This window comes from Vanessa cardui, chromosome 28 (genome assembly GCF_905220365.1).
Source record: "Vanessa cardui chromosome 28, ilVanCard2.1, whole genome shotgun sequence".
Lineage (NCBI taxonomy): Eukaryota > Metazoa > Arthropoda > Insecta > Lepidoptera > Nymphalidae > Vanessa > Vanessa cardui.
Window position 1 is genome coordinate 1319576 of NC_061150.1, and position 25641 is coordinate 1345216.

The window sequence follows — 25641 nt, forward strand, 5'->3', positions numbered from 1 at the left end:
TTTAAAATAATATTTACCCTGTCACTTCTCACTTGGTAGTATTATTTTTATATGAATGACTAAAATATTAAAGAAGACCAACATTCTGAAGCCCTCATTCATTCCAGACAATTTGTTTCAATAATTTAATAGTTATTCAAATGCTTGTATAAGTTTATTGCTCGGGTTCGTGAAACGTTTTAAAAACACCTTCCGAGTGAAAATAAACGATTTTAGCATCATATTCCGTTTTTAAAACTATAATTTTAAACAGAATCATTCAATTTCGAACAGGAAAATGGACGATCCATTCATTTCGTGCCCATACGATCATTCGCACCGCTTGCCTCGATCTCGCATCCAAGCCCATATCGTTCGGTGTCAAGAAAAACACCCCCCACTCACCGCTTGCCCGTACAACGCAACGCACCGCTTACCTCAAGCGGACATGAAGATACACGTCACACAATGTCCATCAAGGACAGAAATGTTTCCAGAAGATAAACCACCAAAAGTAGTCGCACATTTGATAACACCTCGCCCGATCCTGCAAAGGGAGTATCTTCCAGAGACTGACCCTAATCATGAAACATGGGACGATTAATTAGCTATACAATAAATGTTTATAATTATATAAGGATATACATCGTTCATTTGTTTATTTTGTTGATTCTCAAAACAATATTGTCATAATTTTTATGATATAATTGAACTATATTGTGTTATTTTAAACCCATAGACACTAGCCAGGGTAACACTAGGCATATATATCAATAAGTTTTTTATACGAACAATTTGTATTATATTATAAGCAAGTAGATTGGTGAAGGTATCACCTATTATTAAGAGGTTGTTGTGGCCGGTGGAAATATTAAACATACCTCAAACAGCTGAAGTTGTACTAACCTTAGTATCTATAGTGTTATATCTGTGTTTACAGTTATACTGGCTCACTTGCCCTACCAACTGGTTCACAAAAATACAAAATATTTCTTTGTGAAGTTCTTTTTTAAAAATGCTCAGTAACAGTAACCGTTAACTCCTTGTTTATAAATTCATTATATTTAAGTTACAATTGTAAAAAAGAAAAGTTATATATGGGAATTTTATTTCATTTTCTATAATTGACAAAATTTAGTAGTTTTCCTAAGTATATGAGTAATTTGTTACCCTCTCAGGGGTTTTATGATATTAATTACTAAGTGATTTTATTAATTTAATTAGTGTTAAGAGAGAAGAAATAGTTTAATAAGATGTTGACTTAATAAAAGTACTATGTTTTCTATTTGAAAGTAGCAATTTTGTTTTAATTTTAGTTGTGATAAGTCATTTAGTTATAAGTATTTTGACATTTCCGGGCTAGATGCATTTGGCCGGATAATTTCATGCATACATATAAGTAGTATGCTACTTACGTATACTGTATTTCAACCATAAGAAAAAAGATCCACATAAACAATAAAACCAGCCTGTAAATTTTGCACTGCTGGGCTAAGCTCTCCTCTTCCTTTCGAGGAAAAGGTTTGGAACATATTCTAGCACAGTTCCAATGCTGGTTGGTGGAATACACATGTGGCAGAATTTCTATGTAATTAGACATGCAGGTTTCATCGCGATGTACAATAAAAAAAAATTATCAGCAAATTGACAGGATATCATTGTACACCGGTTTTCATGGATACGCCACACCGAGGTCCCGGCTTCGATTCCCGGCCGAGTCGATGTAGAAAAGTTCATTAGTTTTCCATATCGTCTTGGGTCTGGGTGTTTGTGGTATCGTTACTTCTGATTTTCCACAACACAAGTGCTTTAGGTACTTATACTGGGATCAGAATAATGTATGTGATGTTGTCCAATAATTATTATTACTATATTAAAATACAAAATTAAAATAAAACAAGAATATTCCATTATATTTATAACAATTTTATTATATATTAATTTTATTATATTTTAATAAATATATTAGTCATTTTGACTCTGAGTTGCTGCTCGTAAAGATTTCTCCAAATTTTTCAGAGCTGGTGTGATGCTGCTTCCCAAGTCTTCGACGACGCTTGATAAATATACTGTAATAATAATTTAACTGTAATCATATTTATATAAAAAAAATTGCAACGTCCCCAGTCTTGGGGGGCCCGAAGTGCCTCCGTGTCCCCTGATGAAATCCTAAAATAAAACTTTCGAAATTTGCGTATATACATAGTTTCATCTTCATCATCCTCTTGCCCTTATCCCAATTTTATAATAAGCATGTCTCCTTCCATGCTTCTCAGTCAGACGTCATCTCACAAGTAACATTCTCTCTAACCACATCGTCATTCACACAATCCATCCATCGTTTCCTTGGTCGTCCTCTACCTCTACATCCATCCACATACATGCTTCCTTCCTCACATAGTTCCATCAAGATCAAAACACTACACTTTTACTTAGTGGTAGGGTTTTGTGCAAGCCAGTCTGGATAGGTACAACCCACTCATTAGTTATTCTACCGCCAAATAACAGTAGTCAGTATTGTTATATTCCGGTTTGAAGGGCGAGTGAGCCAGTGTAACTACAGGCACAAGGGACATAACATCTTAGTTCCCAAGTTTGGTGGCACATTGACGATGTAAGGAATAGTTAATATTACTTACAGCGTCATTATCTATGGGTAATGGTGACTACTTACCATCAGGTGGCCCATATGCTCGTCCGCCAAGTTATACCTACCATCTGGCATTCAGTCAATATATATACTCAATATATAATTTTTGATTAATATATATATATATATATATATATCTCGAATTAAAGACAATGATATTTAGACATACTCGATTTTCTACTTTTTACTCATTTTATATATTCTGAACATTCCAAAATAAAAGGTTATTAAATATTTACGCGGTCAGTATTTAAATAAATCACCACACATTCTAATTAAAAAAGAGAGCAAGTATGTCATCATTGGTAAATTCATAAAATAGGCTATTTGACTGGTTTTTAAAATCCATTTTATATTATTTAGTAGAAGTTAAGGAACCCAGTAAAAGTTGATTTTTTTATTTCTAGTACATATTTGCCGAAAAAGATCATATTATAAATTCCATATTTAAATAGCGCGCGAAAACGCTACTTGGACAATATGGCGCTGCAATGGGGTCGGTGACGTCACTTTCCTGTATTTTAATCTGGGGTATATATAGTAGAAAAGCAAAGTTCACAAGAAAGTGACTTCATCATAAGCCCGGCCAATCAGGAGCGTTTTGTGTCACGTGACAAACGTTTGAAAAAATGCATTTTGATTTACGGATTTTATAAATTAAGTATTATTTTCAACTTTCCTTAGTGAAACCATTTTTAAACTCATAATATACACTGATTACAATAATTCGCAATTTATTTTTCGCATTGTCAAATAGCCTATTCAAAATCTTCATCGTTTTTATTTCTAAGCGTAAAACACGCATTGACGATAAGGTCCGCTTTTTTAATTGACGTTCACATACTTACCAATGTCAGTGAGACAACGCTTGGTTCCCAACGCGTCCATATTCTGTATATTCAATATTTTTTCAGCGTATACTTCGCATGTGTGCGTGCAAAGCTGTAAATTGAAAATAAATTATACAACCGTGTATATATGTGTGGATGTGTATTGTTATGTCTTATGTGTACGATATAAAGTAAAGTAACATCCTGTTCCCACTGCTGGGATAAGGCCTCCTCTTCTATTAAGGAGAGAGTTTGGAACATATTCCACCACGCTGTTCCAATGCGGGTCGACTGGAATGCACATGTGGCAGAATTTCGATGAATTTAATCACATGCAGGTTTTACGATGTTTTTCTTCACTGCACACATACATAGTGGTGCTTGCCTGGGTTTGAACCCGCAATCATCGGTTAAGATGCACGCGTTTTAACCACTGGACCACCTTAGCTCAGCTGAGCATTGGTATAAAATATGTAAATATAAGGTTAATTTATATCTTTCTTTGATTGTAATATGAATGCATGTATGTTTATGTGTTCTGTGTTTAATAATAAAAGAAATTTACCTCAGTGAGGAACTGCCACGGCGCTTGCTTCTCCGACAAGTACATCTCCAAGTGCTGTGGTAATGTCATTAGATACTGTCCAATCTGTTTGAAAAAAAATAGTTCGTAACTATAGAAAATACTCAAAAGAAAAAATGCATTCTTTCTCTTTTTGTTTATCTCTGTCCCTTTCTAACACACGACCTAATGTAACATTATTTTCTGTAATTATTTTAACACGTCCAAAGCAGAGCGAGGTCTAATCTGCCGTGGTATATCTATAATGCCGTCAACTAACATCAGATCTGATGAAAAATATTATCTATTGACATACATATACACTTCCAGGCAGGATATATTACATACATATAATTGTAATTAACTTTGTATTTTTAAATGTTGAAAAAGAGTAACTACTGAGTTTCTTGCTGGTTCTCTTCGACATTTATTATTATTATTTGATTTATACTCAAAAATGCAGCGATATGAGATTATAATTTGAAAAGATGCAATTGAATCGATCTTATCCATGAAATCTTTCTCCATTGGCCTCATTAATGGGTTTTCAGGAAACCTCTCCACTAGGGATATCTTCTAACCTCTGTGATGTATTCCTGTGGGGAGAGCGCGAAGTCGGGCAGGTCTGTGGAGAGGGCGTCGTTGTTGTGCCACACTGACAGCTGCGGAATTTTCTCTGCAACAAATCATATCATATTAAAATATATATAATAAATAATAAATATTTGACAACATCGCATACATTGATCCGATCCCAATGTAAGTAGCAGAAGCACTTGTGTCTGAATTCGAACCCGGGACCGCGGGGTAGCGTATCCATGAAAACCGGTGTACACACTACTCGACCACGGAGGTCGTCAATACATATTGAACTAGCTATTGTAAATTGGATATATTTAAAGATTAACTTAAAATATTACATATATACCATATTGGTGTATATTGCAACTAGGGTAGAATATATACGCTTAAAAATGTGTCTTCTCAATTTTAATAAGTATCCCAAAAATAAACTTTAATGTTTCTAACTTAAAAATGTCGAATGATACAAGCTGGCAACCCCTATTTCACCTCCTTAGGGGTGGAATGTCCCTTCTTTGTTTTCTTAATAAAACGATCCTACTATGTTGCCTCTTTCTATTATGAACAGCAATTGGTTGATAAGACTGCGTTGTTAATTTAATAGCTTATCAAAAGGCCGCAGCTCCAAAAGTTCTAGGTTCAAATCCCAAACTCGAAGTAACAATTGGTCAACAAACCCGTTGTGTTTTAGTACCACCCACTCGTCATATATTCCAACGCCAAACTATGTTTAGTATTGTTATAATTCAGTTTAAAAAATGAGCGAGTAAGTGCACAGGCACAAGGAACATAACATTTCAGAACCCAATCTTAATCTAAGAAACATCGTATCAGGTAAGCCATTAGCCGCCTATAAACGAAAACAAATTAATGAAGGTTATAAAAAAATGAAGGTTATGTTTGAATAAAGAAACTCACACACACTTATAAACTATGAAAGAATTACACGATTTTTTTTGGTGTGTCATAAGACTTACCCAATTGCACGTCGATAGGGTTCCGCAGTATCGACCTGGCGAGGCCTTTGAGTGTATCTCGAACGCGACGGAGCGTCGCCACGCTGGGGGGCGAAGTCCGGGGCTGCTGTCTCATTTCCGCGTCCAGTAACATAGTCGGCAGATCCAGTAGGGGATTGTCGGTTTTGGGGTCTACAAAAATTGGGCGATGTTTTGATAATCCTTAGAAAACAATAGCCTGTAAATTTCCCACAGCTGGGCTTAGGCCTGCTCTCTCTTTGAGGAGAAGGTTTGGAATTGGAATATATTCCCCCGTTTGGAACATATTCCACCACACTGTTCCAATGTGAATTTCTATGAAATTAGACACATGCCAGTTTCCTCACTATGTTTTCTTCACCGAACACGAGATGAATTATAAACAAAAATTAAGCACAAGAATTAGTGCTTGCCTGGATTTAAACCTGCAATCGTCGATTAATATGCACTGGGCCATCTAGGAAAATATTAAAAATATCTGAGACCGCAACTTCGCCTTAAACCTAAAGGTCAGGCAGCCTACCTTCCTCGTCGGCCTCGTGTCGCTGTCGCTCGGCGAGCACGTGTAGCAGGCGCGCGGCGGCGTGCTCGAGCTGCAACGACGCGGGGAACGACGCGCACAGCACGCCGCCCCCGCGCCCCGCCCCCGCCGCCGCCTGGAAGCGCGCCTCGATGCGCCGCGACTGCGCCGACATCAACCCCGACACCGCGGACGTGAACGCCTGGCACACGGAATAAATATGTGACAACATCACATACATTACTCTGATCCCAATGTGAGTAGCTGAAGCACTTGTGTTGTGGAAATCAGAGGTAACGATACCACAAACACCCAGACCCGAGACAACATAGAAAACTAACGATAATCTACATCGACTCGGCCGGGAATCGAATAAATATGAGACAACATCACATTCATAACTCTGATCCCAATGTGAGTAGCTGAAGCACTTGTGTTATGGAAAATCAGAAGTAACGATACCACAAACACCCAGACCCAAGACAACATAGAAAACTAACGATAATCTACATCGACTCGGCCGGCAATCGAACCCAGGACCTCGGAGTGACGTACCAATGAAAACCGGTGTACACACCACTCGACCACGGAGGTCGCCGAAGTACAAGGCATCCCTATTAAGTCCTCTCGTTTCCATAATTCCTGGCAATTTTGAATTTGGAACCTCAAAACAGTTGAAAATATTGGGATTAATGCTATTGTTTAGTCAGTGTCGATTGGAATCTGCCAGTTTACATACGATAACAAATTTCTCAAAGGAAAATGTTCGTGCTATAATTTTCTACAACTTCAAAAGAGACCTGACACAGCTTCAGTGTTTTGAAGAGTTTGTTTAAGTGCATTAAACTACACGGTTAATACTTTGAAATACAATAAAAAGTAATCTCACTCGTTCTAGTTGTGTCTTTTTTCTCAAACGACAAAACTTAAAAGTCATAGGCATGCCTTATTATAATCTATTCCAACCACGCGAGGAGAAACCATAAATTAAAACAACATTCACAAACGATTTGACGATCTCCGTGGTCGAGACGTGTGTACACCGGTTTTCATGGGTACGCTACTCTGAGGTCCCAAGTTCGATTCCCGGCCGAATCGATGTAGAAGTTTCTATGTCGTCTTGGGTATGGGTGTTTGTGATGTCGTTACTCTTAATTCTCCATAACACAAGTGCTTCCGTTACTTACATTGGGATCAGAGTAATGTTTTCCAATATATTAAAAATATATTAAACGAATTTATGCGATTCCATAGCAATTAATTCAGTACTAAAGATTTAAGAAAAAAAAAGAGAATAATTTACTGAACTGCTTTTTTGCCTATTCAAATATAGTTAAAAAAATATAATTTTACCTCGACAGAAGGAGCGTAGAATGGATATATGGCTGTTCCAGCTATTTTCTTTCCTCTTGCATACGCGGTGCTGAGCCAAGCTTCACTCTTCTCCGCTACCGAAAGCAACGCTCTGGATTGTTCTAGAAGATCCTCCTTCAAACGAATGGCATAATGTGAATTTTGATGGCATTTTTAAATTGTTATGTTTATTTATATTTAGAAGACCGACCGAGTCCTTAGATTGAGTGTAGATAAAATGCCATTGTAATTTCACATTTGCCAACCAATAAATCTGAAGGTAGAAGATATCACTTCTCATAAAAGAAACAAGATGTAGACAAGGGTAGCATAGAAGTAACATTATTTAGGACTGTTTTCTTAAACGGTTCAAATCAAAATTGTATTTATTCAAGTAGACTCATAAAAGCTTTTTTGAGACATTTAAAATGGTTGAAATAAGTGTGATACCACCGCCGGTTTGAAAGTAGATATTAACGAAAATTCTAGTATTTAACTAACTTGACTTTGTATTCTTTAAATGTTAAAAAAGAGTAACTACTGAGTTTCTTGCCGTCTTGTCGGTAGAATCTACTTTCCGAACCGGTGGTAGCTTCACTTAACTGTAAAATGACGATTCAAAAGTGCTTGTAAAAGCCTACTTGAATAAAGTTTATTTTAGTTTGATTTGTGTGTTGTATTACGTAACAATAGAGATAGATCTCAAGTTATATATACCACAATATAAGAATATGACGTCACAGTGGAAGGATCTAGAAAAACTATATGTTACCTGTTTCACTTGTGGCTCGTCCAGATAGGCCAAGAAGATAGACGTTTGAAGATCTGTATATCTTGGCAGCAGAGCACGCAGTGGAGCGCAGAGAGCTCGACCCAATTCCCGGAGCGAGGATTGAGGAACTTCGTCTGATGAAGTAGAGCAAAATAAACCTTATAAGCCCGCAATAAGGCCGTTAGTTCATATAACACAAATCTGAGTGAGCCAGTATAACTACAGGCACAAGGGACATAATATATCTGTTCTCAAGGTTGAAGCCTTGGCGATATAAGGGATGGTTACTTTACTGCGTTAGTGTCAAGGAATGAGTGACTTACCATCAGATCATCCATCTACACTCTATTCCAATGAAAACAGAAAAGCCAAGTAAACAACATTTAACAGTAAATAGACGTGATACTATTGGTCGAGAGCTTGTTTAATCTTTGATATTCACTATGGCGAAATAATGGCATTTTGAATGACGACGATAATACTATCGGAATTTGGGAAGTAAAATTAAAGTGGATATAAGTTCTCAAGTATCAATCAATCAATCAACAACAGCCTGTAAATTCCCACTGCTGGGGTAAAGGCCTCCTCCCCCTTTGAGGAGAAGGTTTGAAACATATTCCACCACGCTGTCCCAATGCGGGTTGGTGGAATACACATGTGGCAGAATTTCTATGAAATTTCCAGCAGGTTTCCTCACGATGTTTTCCTTCACCACTGAGCACATGAATCAGCGGTGCTTACCTGGGTTTGAACCCGCAATCATCTGTTAAGATGCACGCGTTCTAACCACTCGGCCATCTCGACTCAAGTTCTTAAGAACAATAGTTTTTTATTAAAAATAAAGATATATTAATCATAAACTCTTAGTAGTGCACAATATAGTCCGAGTTATTAGCGAATCACGTGAAATATTTAAGTCTTAGGTTTGTTCTACCTTTTTCCTACTTCACAGTTAACTTACCCTTATTCGGTCTCGGCGCCTCTATCACATTTCGAATGCAATCGATAAATTCGTCTATATCCGTTTTGAGATCGATCAACAACGTGATTCCTTCCTCTGGGGTCTGACACATTTTGAAATTAGCCGTAACTATCTGTAACGAATAATAAATATCACCTATTTTATCCACGTCTAATGCTCTTGCTGTAAAAGCATAAAACTCTGGCTAACCTTCGTGGGTGACGGATCCAATGACAGTAACAGATCCGTGTATAGTCTCACCAGTTCAGCGAGGGGCTGATCCGATTTCAGTACCGAAATTAGCCAATCCACCTGAAAAATTGAATCTCATCTTTGAAAAATTTCTGGTAGCCAAGTCCTTTCTTGAGGGAATATTGGAGTTCATTTATTTAGTTATTTCTGTGTATGAGAATTTGGAGAACATGTAGAATAGTGCCAATAAGATCAGGGTTCACATAATCTTGTCTTAAATTTTTGCGATTATTACACATTGAAATAAAACTACTTATAACGGATTTGAATTGCGTATATTAATTATTTTGACATCCCGACGTTTCGAGCACTTTACAGCTAACGTTGTAAATAATATTTCTCTTGTTTCTTCAAAAAGACAATGCCTCCTTAGTCTACCCGTGACCACGAACGCTATAAAGTGCTCGAAACGTCGGGATGTCAAAAATAATTAATATACGCGATTAAAATCCGTTATAACTAGTTTTATTTCAAAGATCAGGGTTGAAAAAAGATTATTCCTGCCACCTGCTTGGGCAAGGACTTAGGAGATTGAATAAGGTTTCCATATGGCTTGGATCATCTGGAGATCTACAATTTTCTTATGTCTGGGTATGGATATGATATGTTATACTTCGAACCTGCGTGCTCGCATCCTCAGCGAGCATCCTGGTGAGGGCGCGCAGCGAGTGCTCGTGCGCGCGAGCCCAGCCCGCCGCGCGCCGCCCCGCCGCCGCGCGCCGCCAGCACACGCGCGCCGCCACGCCGCGGGACATGCCGCGGAACACGGCCACATATGCGCGCGTGCGCTCTGCGACCACAGCACGACAGAAGGTCAAGTAGGGAAGGTGTATAATCCTCTACATCCAGTATAAGTTAAGGTTAAGGCGAGTTATGTCAGATCATATGCGAAGATATATAGAGCGAAGTCCATGTAAATGTAGCAAAAATATGTTCTAAACCTTCTTCTCAAAGGGAGAGGAGGCCTTTAGCCCAGCAGTGGGAAATTAGAGGTTTGTGTGTGTGTGTGTGTGTGTGTGTGTGTGTGTTTCATGTGTTGTAAACAACTATAAACATTACAATATAATACACGAATAACAATTCTTAATTCACAAACAGCAGTTTAAGTCCACAGAGTTACGAATCGTAGAACTACCTAATAATTCTAAGTTGTTGTTTAATTATATTTAAAGTGTGAATATGTGTCTTCTTACCAGCGTCCATTTGCGTGAGCGCATCTATGAGGGGCGAACTTATCGCGGCCTCCAGTCTGTTGTATAACGTTTCTAGTTGCATTCTTTTCATTTCGTAGTCCGAGGATTCGCTTAAGGCCTGAAAAAAATTAACTTGCAAATAAACTAAGAATTGAGGGGGAGGAGAGCGTCTGCCCTCGAATCGAATGATGTAGAAACGATATAATCATCCACTTTTTACATTGGTTTTAGGAAGGATTACCTGATTTTTAAATTATCTACATGTAACTCCTTTAAATGTCTCAGCACTGGGTAAAAACTTTTGAGGAAATGATTTAGAGCTTATTCAATCATGATCCTCTAATGAGGGTTTGATACATTACAAACTAATTGTTACCCGCAGCTTTGCTCGCGTTTTATATAGTTGTCATAAGTGAGGCAAAAAAGTAGCCTACAGTAGTATGTCCTATCTCGGAGCTTAAGTTCGATTCATATCAAATTTCATTAAATTGGTTTTTTTCTTTATGGTATACGTTGGCGGACGAGCATATAGGCCACCTGATGGTAAGTTATCACCATCACCTATAGACAATGAAGCTGATACAATACTGAGTACTGTTATTTGGCGGTAGAATAACTGATGAGCGGTTGGTACCTACCTACGGCCTTGCACAAAGCCTTACTACCAAGTAAAGCTCTGTGGTTTGGTAGTGAAAGAGCGACAGATAGACAGACAGTTACTTTCCCATTTATATTGTTAGAAAAGATTTTCAGTTACCACATTAAGTCACGATGTTTCTTTACAACCGAGCACGTGACGAACTACGCACATGAAAAGTTAGTGATCTTTAAAATCTCCAAGAATATTACCAATCCCTTTATCTATGCCCTTACCTCCAAACTCGCCGTCATCGCCGTCACTTGTTCCGCTAATTCCATCAGCTTTTCCTTCTGTGTTGGCACACCTGCTTCCAGAATGTCCTCTAGTGAAGTAGCTAAGGCTACCCACTTGTCAGCCTCTCGGAGGGTTGAAGCTGCATTCTGGGAAAAAATTAACCAATGACCATAGAGTCATAATCGAATTGTTATCATGATAAGTGTTGCAATTACTGGACTTTGGCTCTCTTTTATTATATGATACAGTAGGGCCAAATTTAGGAAAAGGGCAACCGGGGCAACTGCCCTAGGCTGGAGATGACACTTGTGGAGATAAGAAAGGGCCCTCACATTACAGATTCCGACGAGTTAAGATATCTTAAGGTACTGATACAAAGAGTAAATAAATAATGGACGAATTTTAATGATAGAAATGAAATTATTCAAATTAACCTGTAAAATAATCCTCCACTCCTTTGAGGCCCTGGGCCTAAAGACCTCAATATCCGGTCCTGTGAAACTGTAGCCCAACAGCCGGAAATAGATCAGAAGCAAGGACAAAAGAATGACGAGCATTTCTAGCCAAGGGAGCTAACACCAATGTTTTCACTTCCAAACTATTAGAAATGCCAAACTTTAATCTACTACTAGGAATCCAGACTACGCTTATGACTAAGTGTCTGAGCTCTTTTCAGATGCCACTTTGTCTGTCTGAGGGCTGTGAATGAAAGCCGACGCCTACTCTCTTTAAGGTACCCAAAATTAAATGACGTATCAATCAATATAATTTTTTATTTACGAAATATCGTTGACAACTTTTGAGTTTTTATATGTGTTTGTTTTTGCTTGGGGTATTCTCAAGCTAGAGTCGAGATGGCCCAGTGGTTAGAACGCGTGTATCTTAACCGATGATTGCGGGTTCAAACCCAGGCACGCACTACTTTACTGGTGTGCGTGTAAATAGTGGCCAACTATTGGCTCACTTTTTCAGCGTTGTCAGTCTATCTAGACATATAAATAACTAGCGGCATGTAGTTAGATTCTTTTTATTCTCTTTCCTCAATGATGTTCTAGTAAACAGATATGTCATTAACGCGCAAAAAGTGAAGACTAGAAAACGTCCTAATTGGGACGTTTTCCTTTAGTCGTTTTACGTAGTAATACGTAAATACGAAGTAATAACGTTATAATATATAAAACATCTAGTTATCCCTTTTACTTATTGTTTTTATCAAGCTATCCTTTTTACTTGTAACGAAATGTAAAATAAACGGTCCCCGGCGCGGCACACTTTTTTCTGTTGTTTAGTATGGATATAACATATCTGTTTATTAGAATATCATTGTCTTTCCTACTAATATTTTCGTTTTCCTACTAATAAACTTTTTCTTACTTCATTTGTATGATACCGTTATTGTCTTATGATGTCTGTTTCGTCATTTTATGCTATCTGTTTTAGGTATCCTGGAACAAATCCCTGACATTTTTCAAAGCTAAACACCGAACAATTTCCCTGCCTGTTACTTTCATAAAACGTCGTAATTGGCCAAATACGTCTCATAAACAAGATATGTGAATGCCATTGAATATTTAAAGAAAAAAAATTCCCGGCTACGCACTGGTGGATATAAGTTTTTTTTTTTTTATATTATAACCTTTTTTTATATTCTCTTTGTTGCTTCTCCGACATGTTTAAATATTGTCGTTCTATTTCAACTTATTTACACCAAAACCTTAATATATTATATGGCTAAATCTTCGAATGCTTTGTTTTATACTATGTAATGATAATCAAAAGAAAAAATAACTATGTTTAAGGGTATATTTATGCATAATATACACTACCCCGTTAGCTAATCCCCTTTGAGAAGGGCCGGGAGGACTCAGGACATCAATACTGTAGTATTTGTATCTATACAGTAGATATATGATTTTTTCCTTTATTTCTATGTGGGGAACTTGTGGGGAATTGGGACATTTCTTTTGTTCAATTTGGAGAATTTCGCTAAGATATTTGGGGTATTAGGTGAATAGGCATTGGCAACCCTGTGTCTCGCGTACCACACTGGAGGGGGTAGCTAGACTGTCAGGGAGTTGTGTTGCAAACAAGGTACGAGACTGACGTGCGCCTGCGCTCCAGGTGTGGTAGTAGTGAGCCAGTGTCTATAATAGTTATCATTGAGGGACCGGAGGGTCCTACAAATAATAAAATTTCATAAACATTACCTCCAACCGACTTTTTAGCTGATCGATCTTTTGCAGGCTCTTGATTGAATGCCCCGTTTGCTCTTCGACACCTTGGACCTGTTCCTCCAAGGTCACCAGTTTCTGCTGCAACAGAGCCCCTTCCAGCTGCAACGTTGATGCGTCTTGGAGAACACGAGGTATAGACGTCACAATCTAAAGATTACCAAAAAAAGAAGGAATTTTATTTTTTGTCGAAAAAAAAAACATCAACTAGAGTCGAGTAGTGTGTACACTGGTTTTTATAAACGAAGTCCCGTGTTCGATTCCCGGCCAAGTTGAGTCGATGGAGAAAAAGTTGATTAGTTTCCTATATTCTCTTGGGTCTAGATGTTGGTGATGCCGTCGTTACCTCATATCTTCCAAAACACAATGCTTTAGTTACTTACATTAGGAACAGAGTAATGTATCCTAATGTATAAAAACTCTCTCATATAATATATATACCTACTTTATTTTGTTATATAAAATACCCAGGGGGCTTGATGGGGATAACTAAAAAACAAAGAATCTTCTCAGTAACCAAGGAGGTTTTAGCTCAACAGTGATAATTACAGGCAGTTCCTATTTTATTTTACCAAATGCATGCACAGAGTAAAGAGATGCCATATCACAAGCTTGCCTAAGATAACTATGGACACATAACTATGGACAATATGCTATTTGACTAGTTTTTAAAATCCGTTTTAAATTATTTAGTAGAGGTTAAGTAGTAAAAGTTGTTTTTTTATTTCTAGTACATACATATTTGTCGAAAAATATTATATTAAATATTCCATATTTAAATAGCGCGCGAAAACGCTACTTGGAAAATATGGCGCTGCAATGGGGTCGGTGACGTCACTTGCCTATATTTTAATCTGTGGTACATATAGTATGCAAGCAAGGGTGACAAGCAAGTGACTTCATCATAAGCCCGGCCTATCAAGAGTGTTTTGTGTCATGTGACAAATGTTTAAGGAAATTATTTTTTTATTTTGGATTTTTGAATAAATTAAGAATTAATTTCAATTTTCGTTAGAAAATAACCATTTTCAATCTCATAATATGTACTGATTACAATAATAGGCACTGTATTTTTCGCATTATCAAATAGCCTATTAATCATATTAATAATGTAAATCCTATTAAAAAATAAATTAAATTTACTTGGTGGTAGGGCTTTGTGCAAGACCGTCTGGGCAGGTACCACCCACTCATCAGTTATTCTTCCCCCAAATATACTCAGTATTGTTGTGTTTCAGTTTGAAGGGTGAGTGAGCCAGTGTAACTACAGGCACAAGGGACATAACATCTTAGTTCCCAAGGTTGGTGGCACATTGACGATGTAAAGAATAGTTAATATTTCTTACAGCATCATTGTCTATGAGTGATGGTGACCACTTACTATCAGGCAGCCCATATGCTTGTCTGCCAACCTATACCATAAAAAAAAATGTTTTTTTTTTATAATTACCTGTGTAGTTGTTTCGTCCAATGAATTGCTTAACTGTTTCATGTACAGCTGCAATCTTGTCACTGTGTTAACTACGAATATCTGTAAATAAAAATCAATTATTTATTTAAAAACCTGCATTGTTATTAATATTATACTGTGTTCATCTATATTGGTCAAATAGAGCCTGGTTTAAATTTCATTCAAATGCATGGATACTTAACTGGTGGAGCCAAATAAATGCTTGTAACTAAGTATTGCAGATGAGTATATAAAAACAAAATAATTACTGCAATTTTACTTTAAAGATCAAAAAATATATAAAAAATATTCAAATATGAGTTTTCATTCTTCATATCACAGGCTATGCTACTAATGGTTTGGAATGCATATTATACCATGAACTCAAAAGTTAACGATCAGTTACACCAATAACAAAATAAAATATTTGAATTTATTTATTTCACTGGGAAATCAACTAAAGAAGACTCCAGACTTTTTATCATCTATGTAATATTTTTCAATTACATGAAATTAATAATAATAGGGAAAGCATAATTTGTTTGTTGATTGACAGATGCCTGCTGAATTTCTTTGCAGATATCTACTTTATTTTTTTTTTATTTAAAGCAAATTGATATCAAACCTCCTTTTCCTGATTCCCACTTGTGCTCCAAGCTTTATTTATCCACTTTTTAGGATCAAACTCGTTATCAGCAAATGTCTTTAAATCCTAGAAACGATCAAACAAATGAGATACATATAATTAAAAAACTTAACAATATTTGGTATTATTGAAAAATATACCATCTTGAAATTTATCCTAGTGACTATTTATTTAATACTTTATTTATTTTGTTAGTAAATATATCGGTTTTAAAAATAATAAATCTAATGACGTAGGGCATGCTCTTGTCATTAAAGTTATGTCAAAAACAGCTGATAATCTCAAATAAACAAACTAATATTGATAACTTTAAAGTAGATAATGTTACATCGACTAACATTAATCATCGGCTGAAATATCATGATAAAATAAGAAAAAAAATATATTGGAGGGTATAGTAAAAAAACTTTTATTTAAAAATGTCGAAATATTTTTATTTAATCTATGAATCTAATTCATATTTGTAATTTAATCTGTGGCGTACGCCTGGGTCCGTCTATTTTTTTTATTATTTTCGTAGTCTGTGATAGAGCTGGGTCATTTCATATTTTACGTGAAACGAAACGAACTAGTTTTTTTGTCGCAAAAAACAGTTCTGCAAAACGGTTATAAAAAAAACTGGTTTTTTGGTCGACCTTTTTTTTTTTTTTTTTTTTTTTTTCTTCACCGAAATAAATTTATATATATAAAATTATATCATATTTATTTAAATTAACTAATTTTTTAAATTAATTAAATTATAAATATTATATTTCCTTCTAAATTAATAAGTATGTATTATAAAATTAAAAACAATTTTAAACAAAACCTATGAACGAAACTAGCATTTATTACAAATTACTTCTACAATCAAAATTCTATTGTATGTCTCTAAACATAACATTCATCGTAGCTTGTTCGTTACGTAAAAACTAAAATGGTTTTTTGTAACTGGTTTAATATTCATACGAGAATAGTCCTTAATCGCATAATAATACAGTGCTTCATTACTTAGACGTGATCGAAAACCGTTTCGCGCCGAGCCTACGAAAAAAACTGTTTTTAAAATCCATAATTTAGCGACAACCAAATTTGTATCGTTTACTCCTACGCATAAGGTTCATCGCAGCTTATTCGTAAATTCCAAAATAAAACAGTTTTTTGTAACTGGTTTAGTATTCATACGAGAGTAGTCTTTAAACGCATAAAAATACAGTGCTTAATTAGTTAGACGTGTAAAAAAACTGTTTCGCGCCGAGCGTACGAAAAAACTGGTTATTAAATCCATAATTTAGCGTCAACCAAATTTGTATCGTTTACTCCTACGCATAAGGTTCATCGCAGCTTATTCGTAAATTCCAAAATAAAACAGTTTTTTGTAACTGGTTTAGTATTCATACGAGAGTAGTCTTTAAACGCATAATAATAGAGTGCTTAATTAGTTAGACGTGATCGAAAACCGTTTCGCGCCGAGCCTACGAAAAAACCGTTTTTAATATTCATAATTTTTCAACAATCAAATTTGTATCGTACGGTCCTACGCATAAGGTTCATCGCAGCTTATTCGTAAATTCCAAAATAAAACAGTTTTTTGTAACTGGTATAGTATACATACGAGAGTAGTCCTTAAACTCATATTAATACAGTGCTTAATTAGTTAGACGTGTTAAAAAACTGTTTCGCGCCGAGCGTACGAAAAAACTGGTTATTAAATCCATAATTTAGCGACAACCAAATTTGTATCGTTTACTCCTATGCATAAGGTTCATCGCAGCTTATTCGTAAATTCCAAAATAAAACAGTTTTTTGTAACTGGTTTAGTATTCATACGAGAGTAGTCTTTAAACGCATAACAATACAGTGCTTAATTAGTTAGACGTGTAAAAAAACTGTTTCGCGCCGAGCGTACGAAAAAACTGGTTATTAAATCCATAATTTAGCGTCAACCAAATTTGTATCGTTTACTCCTACGCATAAGGTTCATCGCAGCTTATTCGTAAATTCCAAAATAAAACAGTTTTTTGTAGCTGGTTTAGTATTCATACGAGAGTAGTCTTTAAACATATAACAATAGAGTGCTTAATTAGTTAGACGTGATCGAAAACCGTTTCGCGCCGAGCCTACGAAAAAACCGTTTTTAATATTCATAATTTTTCAACAATCAAATTTGTATCGTACGGTCCTACGCATAAGGTTCATCGCAGCTTATTCGTTACTTCCAATCGAAAACAGTTTTTTGTAACTGGTTTAATATTCATACAAGAATAGTCCTTAAGCTCATAGTAATAGAGTACTTAATTAGTTACACATGATCGAAAACGGTTTCGCGCAACGCGCAGTTGTACCAACAAACGGCTTGTTGGTAGTATTGCGCGTTGCGCGCGCTCTTGACAGAGAACGAAGTGTCCACCAAACGAACTAAAAACGTCAGTCGTCAACGTCAAATGTCAATGAAACCGAGTGCGGGCGCCTTCTCGTTCGATTAAAAAACCGTTTTTTCTATAATCGAGAAACAGTTCGTTCGTTTTTCTTGAAAGAACTAGTTTTAAAAACCGTTTCTACAAAAAACGCCCAGCACTAGTCTGTGATTTCGAAATGGAGGTAAAAGAAATGACGTAGAATTTAGGAAATGGGGATATTAACAGAAAATATAGCAATAATTTAATTAACGTGTAATAATAACAACCCTATTTATTATACTTGTAATTTTAAATGCGTATTCTTCTATGTGTATATATTGAAATTCAGGGAAGGTACGTTCAAACGATTTGTATACTTTCGGCTAAAGCTATTTTCGCACTTGTTTGGTAGAACATTCTTATTATAAAAATTATTAATTCTAACTATATATTCCGGCTTAAAAATACATACTTATAAAAAAAATCGTAAAGTTATAATAACGTAATTTCATAGTTAAATTAATATTACTCATTTTATTGAGTCAAAACCTTATTTTTTTAGTTTTTGACTAGAAACTATTTTTTTATTTAACTCAAAAATTAGACCATGAATAACCAATACGCCACCAACCTTGGCACTAAGATACAATATCCTTTGTGTCTGTAATTACACTGGCTCACTCACCCATCAAATGTGTTCCAGCATAACCATTCTAAGTATTGCTATTTTGCGGTAGAATATATGGTTAGTGGATGGTACCTAATCTGCTTGCATGAAACCCTACCAAAAAAACATTATTTTTATTATTTAAACACAATAGAGGCAAGCTCATCTCATCCATTCTTTTAATAATATAATAATAACAGAAGTAGAGAGGCTCGGTAAGTGTATAGTTTTTAACTAGGCTTACACATAGGCAACATATGCAATGAATTGTGTGGTAAATCCAAATCTATTAAACGTAAACTTCAAACAGGAAACCTATATGATTTTGTTATATAATATTGATCTTATATCTCTTCTCTTCTTAAATATTATATTAACACTTGTATATGAATATGTTAATTTGGTTGGAAAGATTGTTACTTGTGAGATGACGTCTGACAGAGAAGTATGGAAGGAGAAGACATGCTGCGCCGACCCCAAATATCAATGTGTTAATTTCTTGTGTGTCTCTCAAAGGTTTTGTATTTAGATAAGGTCCTGCATTCTGATTCTGAATTTGTGTTTATAATTGATCTCATGCTCGGCGGTGAAGGAAAACATAGTCAGGAAACCTGCATGTGACTAATTTCATCAAAATTCTGTCACATGTGCATTCCATTAACCCGCATTGGAACAGCATGGTGGAATGTGTTCCAAACCCTTTCCTTAATGGAAGAGGAGGCCTTAGCCCAGCAGTGGGTAATTTAAAGGCTGTTACTTAAATTTTACATTCTGCATTCTGAGGTTTATGTGTGTGTACATATATGTTTATATATTTTTTCTTAAAAATGACCACAAATGTACCTAGACAAAGATTGGTTGCTAAGTTTTAGTATATATGATCAGTTTCATGTTACTGTGATGATTCTTTTTTTTACAGATTGAATCAATCGTCCAATTATGAAACTTAGTAAAGATGTAAATTCCTATAAAGCTTTGAAGACATCTAGTATTGTGGCTTGTGATTTCTGTGATAAGAAGTTTAATAATAGGTAAGGAAATTCCTTTTGTATCTTAGTATGTGGCATAGTTGTGTCAAAAATGGACCTAGACAAAGCATTATGCATATATAATATTGTCAATGAGGTCTGGCAGCCAGTCACATCCCAAATCCCAGCACCAGCATATCTAATGCGAGAAAACAGCATCCCCTAACTACACAACTTTAATGTACCTGATGATCTCTTGCTTGTGTTGATGGAATGTGCTTAAAGCTGATCACTTAAAACTAGACCTAATTTAGATTTTAAGTCTGTTGTCAAAGCAATGTCTTTCTGGAAGTTCCAATGTAAAATCTCACAAAAATGATATCCAAATGAATATTAAATTGACCTGTGATTAATTAAGATTTTTATTTTACTATATATTATTTTTGTATCGTCAACCAAGGCGGTACGTTTGCGTATGCAAATGTTATTTAATAAAAAAAAAATAATATGTTCCAAGCCCTCTCCTTAATGGAAGAGGAGGCCTTATCCCTGCAGTGGTAAATTTACACGCTGTTACTTTACTTTACAGGCAACAACCAATATGATGCTACAATATTATACATGTGTCTCTCTCTGGTGCGACTTATCCCTCACTTCTATCAATGATATGCTGGTTACCGCTTCCTTAGATGTTAATCATGCTTTTTTTATGCTTTGGGCCACCTTATGGTAAGAGATCACCATCGTCCATAGATATAGGCGCTGTTAGAAATATTAACCATTTCTTATGTCGCCAATGCACCACTAACCTCGCGAACTGGCCCATTCACCCTTCAAACCGGAACACAACGAGCATATTGGCCACCCGATGTGAGTGGTCACCACCGCCCATAGACAATGGCGCTGTAAGAAATGCATATTAACCATTTCATTAATCGCCAATCGAATGCCGCTGTAGGGCGGTAGAATATTGAATGAGTGGGTGGTACCTACCCAGGCACGCTTGCAAAAAGCCCTACCACCAAGCTTTAATAGCTATTTTTCATTTTCAGATATGATAGTATAGTTCATAATGCATCACACATTATAATTCCTCTGTGGACTCAGACATTATACAAATGCAATATTTGTGACATCTACACAACAACTATTGAGGATATAGAAAGTCATAACGCTATTAAACACCCTCCAAAACCAATCAATGGAATAAAAAAGGAAACAATATTAACAGAATATAACAATGAAATGAAACTAGAGATAAATGGAGACGAGGGATTGGTTGAAAGCAAGACGATTCAAAACGAACCAATCAGGAACAGGCTTAAATTCGAAGAAGATATTTTAAGCTCCAACGGTTTAATACAAGACTTGGTAACGCAATGTAAGGTAAATATTCAGTTAATGGATCCCCCGTGGTCCTACCAGTCTATGAAATTCAATGATTGTAATAATACAAGTGTTTTCAATGAGGAGTTTCTCAAGAGAGACTTCAGTGATCTGTCAAAGAATACTCAGGAGCCAGAATATACATGCATAGATTATACAAGTTTGATGAAACCGGGGATTTTCAATTGTAAATATTGTTCTAAGTCATATCCAAACAGGTAAGATTGTTTATCTATACATATAATAATTGGAATGTCTGTTTGTAATAGTAAAATAGCCCTTTTTACTCAATGCATATTTACCTACATACCTACATGGTACTTATACCAAAATATTTTTTTTTTAACAAATTTTGTCGATCTGGCTGTCTGTCTGTCTGTTTGTTCGTTTGTTTCGTATGCCGTATCTGCCGTATCAATTATACGGGGACCCTGGGTTACGAGGGCCCAATATTTATTTTAATGTTATGCAATTATTTTTGTGAGAAATCTACCCTACCTAAGGGCTCCCAAATAATCCTCTATACGGGGCCTTGTCAAGGCACGCTATGGTTCTGGGCTAATCTCTGGAACGGCTGGACCGATTTTGACGGGACTTTCACTAGCAGATAGCTGATATAATAAGGAGTAACTTAGACTGCAATATATATATTTTTTTGTTAAACTAAAACGCATGCAAGGTCGCGGCCACAGCTAGTATTGAAATATAACTAAAAATTTCGTATACTCTTCCGATGCGCTTTAATTTAAATTTCAATATCGTGATCATTAATTCGTCGACGTTCGTACTAGCGGACGAAAGCATTGGACATTTAACTAACTCGATATTATTGGTCTTGGAGCTTAAATAATCACAAAGTATTAATATAATATGAATTTGCGAAAAGATTTGGTTTTGCACAACAAAAAGCTGTTATCGGAACGTTGGAAGTTTAATTAAAGTGGATATAAGTACTTAAGTGAAGCAGTGTTGTATTATAAATAGAGATATATTATTCAAGTACTGTTAGTAGTGCACAATATAGCCGAGTAACAAACATTTTTACACACAAATTTTCTCCTTTACAATAAAACTTAACTCTTAAAAGTACATTTAATAAACTCAAACTCAAATTCCTTTATTCAATATAGAAGCATTACACTTACTTATTGATTGTCAAATAAACCCTACCACCGGTTCGGAAAAAGGAACACCCTGAGCTGAGTAGAACCGGCGAAAGAAACTCAGCGGGTCTTTTTTTTGTCAAATTAATAAGATACAGTAGTATATGATTAGAAATAGCCAGGAGGCGATCGTTTCATTCCCAAGGTGTGCTATCAAACATAAACTCGCTAATTGTATAGTAACCTTTTGCACACAAGCGTTCCTTAACAATTTTTTTAAATTTGGCAACAGAAGCATTTTGAACGCTTTCTGGGATCCTGTTGTAGTAGCGTATACATTGCCCCACAAAAGAGTTACTGACTCTATGCAGTCGAGTAACAGAAGTAACAAGATTGTGTTTGTTCTTTGTACCGTAGGTAATAGGTAATGTTACAGTATAAAATTGTATATTAATGTAATAGGAATAACTGGTACGTAATTTATATGATCGTAATCAGTTATTAAAATTCAATCAACATATATTTAATTCAAGTGGGCTTTTACAAACTTTTGAATCGTCTTACAAACTATGTTAAAAGAAGCGCTGACAAACTTAGTAGTCATTCTTTATCAATATTAATTATACAATATAGACTACATAATTTATCTTCAATTTCAGATTCTCGTTAATAAAACACGAGATAAATCACATTAAAATAATAAAAGGGAAACCGATACTGTGTCTATACTGTGATAGATTTATCGCTGGCAACTATAAGACGTTGAACGTGCACATAGCGAAACGTCACCCAAACGTCAAGGCGAAGAAGTTCAAGACGTTTATTTGCAAACGCTGTGGGTTGAGGTTCAGGAAATATAAGAGACACGTGAGGAACTACCATGTGTACGATTGCCTCGAGTGTGGTCTGGAGTTCAACAGTGCAGAGCAAAATGCCAATCATTTGAATACGTGCAAGTGCCCAAAAAACAAGACAAAGTTGCTGAAAGTCTGTGATTTGTGTTACTCGTTCATGAAGCGACGGATAAATTTGATCTATTGCCTAATGGGTGATACAGATAACGAATTAGGTGTACGGTATCCCTGTGATAACTGTGGTAGGAAATATTTCGTGCTTAAATTGGTGAAACGTATACAGAAGGAACGGAAGTGCTGTTACAGGGAACAGAGGAAGACTACGAACGAGGATAGGTTGAAGAATATACAGCATCGTCTGAAAAGATTAAATCTCTTGAATAAGTTCTAATGTGTTGTTTGATTTGATGAAATTGTTGTTGGTTCCTCGCCAGTGTTGGTGATTGGTTACCAATATGGACCAATTACCAGATTCGGCCATAAATAACATTTATGTACTAACGCTAATGATTTCTTAGTCTTTAAATAAAACTAGTTATAACGGATTTGAATCGCGTATATTAATTATTTTTGACATCCTGACGTTTCGAAGAGTCTACCCGTGACCACGAACGCTGTAAAGTGCTCGAAACGTCGGGATGCCAAAAATAATTAATGTACGCGATTGAAATCCGTTATAACTAGTTTTATTTCAATGTGTAATAATCGCGAAAATTTAAGACAACATTTCTTAGTCTTGTTTAGTTTTTTTACTGGAGTCCTCTGATATGGTCTTCTGACGTACTGTTAATTGTTATAAATGAGATTCAGGCATAGACAATTTTATTACTTTTTACTGATATATCTGATACAGTCTTGTCAGTAGGCGAACCAATGCGCGGGTGGCTGGGATGTTAAAAGTCTTGTCGCTTGGCCTATGCGCGTGTCTTAGAATGGAGCTCGTGCGTCACTGTGGCCACCACAGACCCCCCCCCCTTGCCCCCGCCTCAGGCTCCAGTCACCACGTATTCTGTCTACGTATACCAGTCTCACAAACACTGATATCTTCGAGAGACGTAGAGTCCGATTATGAAGTCTACGTGGTCTGGTTTTATGCAAGCCCGTCTAGGCAAGACCAGTACAGCAACAAGCAACATATATACAGCATACTTTGTATGGTTGAGTTGAAATATAGTAATGTAATATAAATATATAACAATGATCCCAGTACCAGCAGTTTTGAGAGGAGAGCTTTAAATAGCCAAAAAATCGGAATGGACCCGCTTCAAAAATCATAGTATAGACGCAAAATATTTTGTTCGGCACAGTCGTAGGACTGATTGAAAAGATTGTACACTAAAACAAGCAGTGGCTTGCTTATCTATTGTTTTTGTATAAAATAATTCAATAATTTATAAAATTATGACACTAATAGCTGCACCTAAAACTTTTTCCTTCGCGAAAGTTATAAATCTATAAACTGTCAGCCTAAATTTTTATAAAAGCAAATGTACTTATCACCTAAATCGGTTCATTGGTAAAGGCATGAATTGGAAACAGACAGAATTACTTTCATGCAGTGGCGTCGCTGTCGTAGGGCCAAATGGTACAGAGCACCAGAGCTCCGGAGCTCAGGGGCCCTCTAAACTAAACCTTAAGCTTCTGTAGCTGGAAAATCTCGACCCTGCGCACAAGATATTTTATTTGGTATCTATAATTAAACCACCAATTGGAAGAAGGGAATAAATCCAAAAATAGGAACGGAGATAACAAAAAAAACTTCATAACTCTTTGTTTTCAACTTATAAACTTATAGGACATCAATGATTATTAAGAAAATATCAATCCTGATTTATTCACCAACAGACCTGCCTTAAATGTATAATATTTAGCCCTACGTCTAAAGAATGTAAGAGTGCATAAAAGTGAATATGTTGAAAAGTGGCATTTATTCCCTTCTTCCAATTGGTGGTTCAATTATTAGTTTAAGAGGGGATGAGAGCCCAATTCGTTTTCTATGCACCGGGGCCCTTCCTCACCTAGTTAAGTCACTGCTTTTAACAATACTAATACAAGCAATAATCTTCATTTGATGATCGATCGTTTATCCTGCGAGATCTTTAGTTTTAGACGTCGGAATGAAGCAGCCAGTGTATTCTTCAAGTTTGTCGATTAACAGGTGAAAATGTGTTTACATGTGTAGTACGGCACAACTTAGATGTAGCGTCGGCAAAATTCGTATCCGAATTAAGTACGCCATCCCAAATGATTAATACTTATTTCTTACGTGAATATGATCTTTACACAAACGTAATAACGTGTAATATCATATGACCTAATATATTCGTCAATTTGACACGTCGATTTGCTTTCTCGTGTTGAACTGACGCAAAAATCTATCGCGACGAATAGCGTCGAATGACGCGATAGGGAGCTGTTTCTGTTGGTTGTGTGAA

At 36.0% G+C, this 25641-nt stretch overlaps 3 protein-coding genes across 4 annotated transcripts; 2 read left to right on the forward strand and 1 right to left on the reverse strand.

Moving 5' to 3' along the window:
• The first annotated feature begins 277 nt into the window (after nt 1-277).
• Nucleotides 278-583, forward strand: LOC124541349 (gametocyte-specific factor 1-like). The gene has a single exon (XM_047119201.1). The coding sequence runs from the start codon at nt 278-280 to the stop codon at nt 581-583; it is 306 nt and encodes a 101-aa protein (XP_046975157.1).
• Nucleotides 584-1923: 1340 nt separating this feature from the next.
• Nucleotides 1924-16125, reverse strand: LOC124541703 (conserved oligomeric Golgi complex subunit 7). Its single transcript, XM_047119636.1, has 17 exons — nt 15991-16125; nt 15830-15916; nt 15205-15285; nt 13731-13904; nt 11523-11669; nt 10650-10767; nt 10077-10246; nt 9415-9516; nt 9205-9337; nt 8244-8377; nt 7472-7606; nt 6122-6320; nt 5581-5751; nt 4603-4697; nt 4025-4108; nt 3478-3571; nt 1924-2048 (listed from the first exon to the last, which is right to left on the reverse strand). The coding sequence occupies exons 1-17, from the start codon at nt 15991-15993 to the stop codon at nt 1945-1947; spliced, it is 2031 nt and encodes a 676-aa protein (XP_046975592.1). The 5' UTR covers nt 15994-16125; the 3' UTR covers nt 1924-1944.
• A 2282-nt stretch (nt 16126-18407) lies between these two features.
• LOC124541624 (zinc finger protein 59-like) lies at nt 18408-23622 on the forward strand. 2 transcript variants are annotated; one of them, XM_047119548.1, is made up of 4 exons: nt 18408-18430; nt 19815-19926; nt 20916-21467; nt 23012-23622. In XM_047119548.1, exons 2-4 carry the CDS (start codon nt 19835-19837, stop codon nt 23595-23597), a joined length of 1230 nt encoding a protein of 409 aa, XP_046975504.1. In that variant the 5' UTR covers nt 18408-18430; nt 19815-19834; the 3' UTR covers nt 23598-23622. The 2 variants fall into 2 exon arrangements, with proteins under 2 accessions (XP_046975504.1, XP_046975503.1); XM_047119547.1 differs by having other exon boundaries at nt 18414-18582.
• The last annotated feature ends 2019 nt before the right edge of the window (nt 23623-25641 follow it).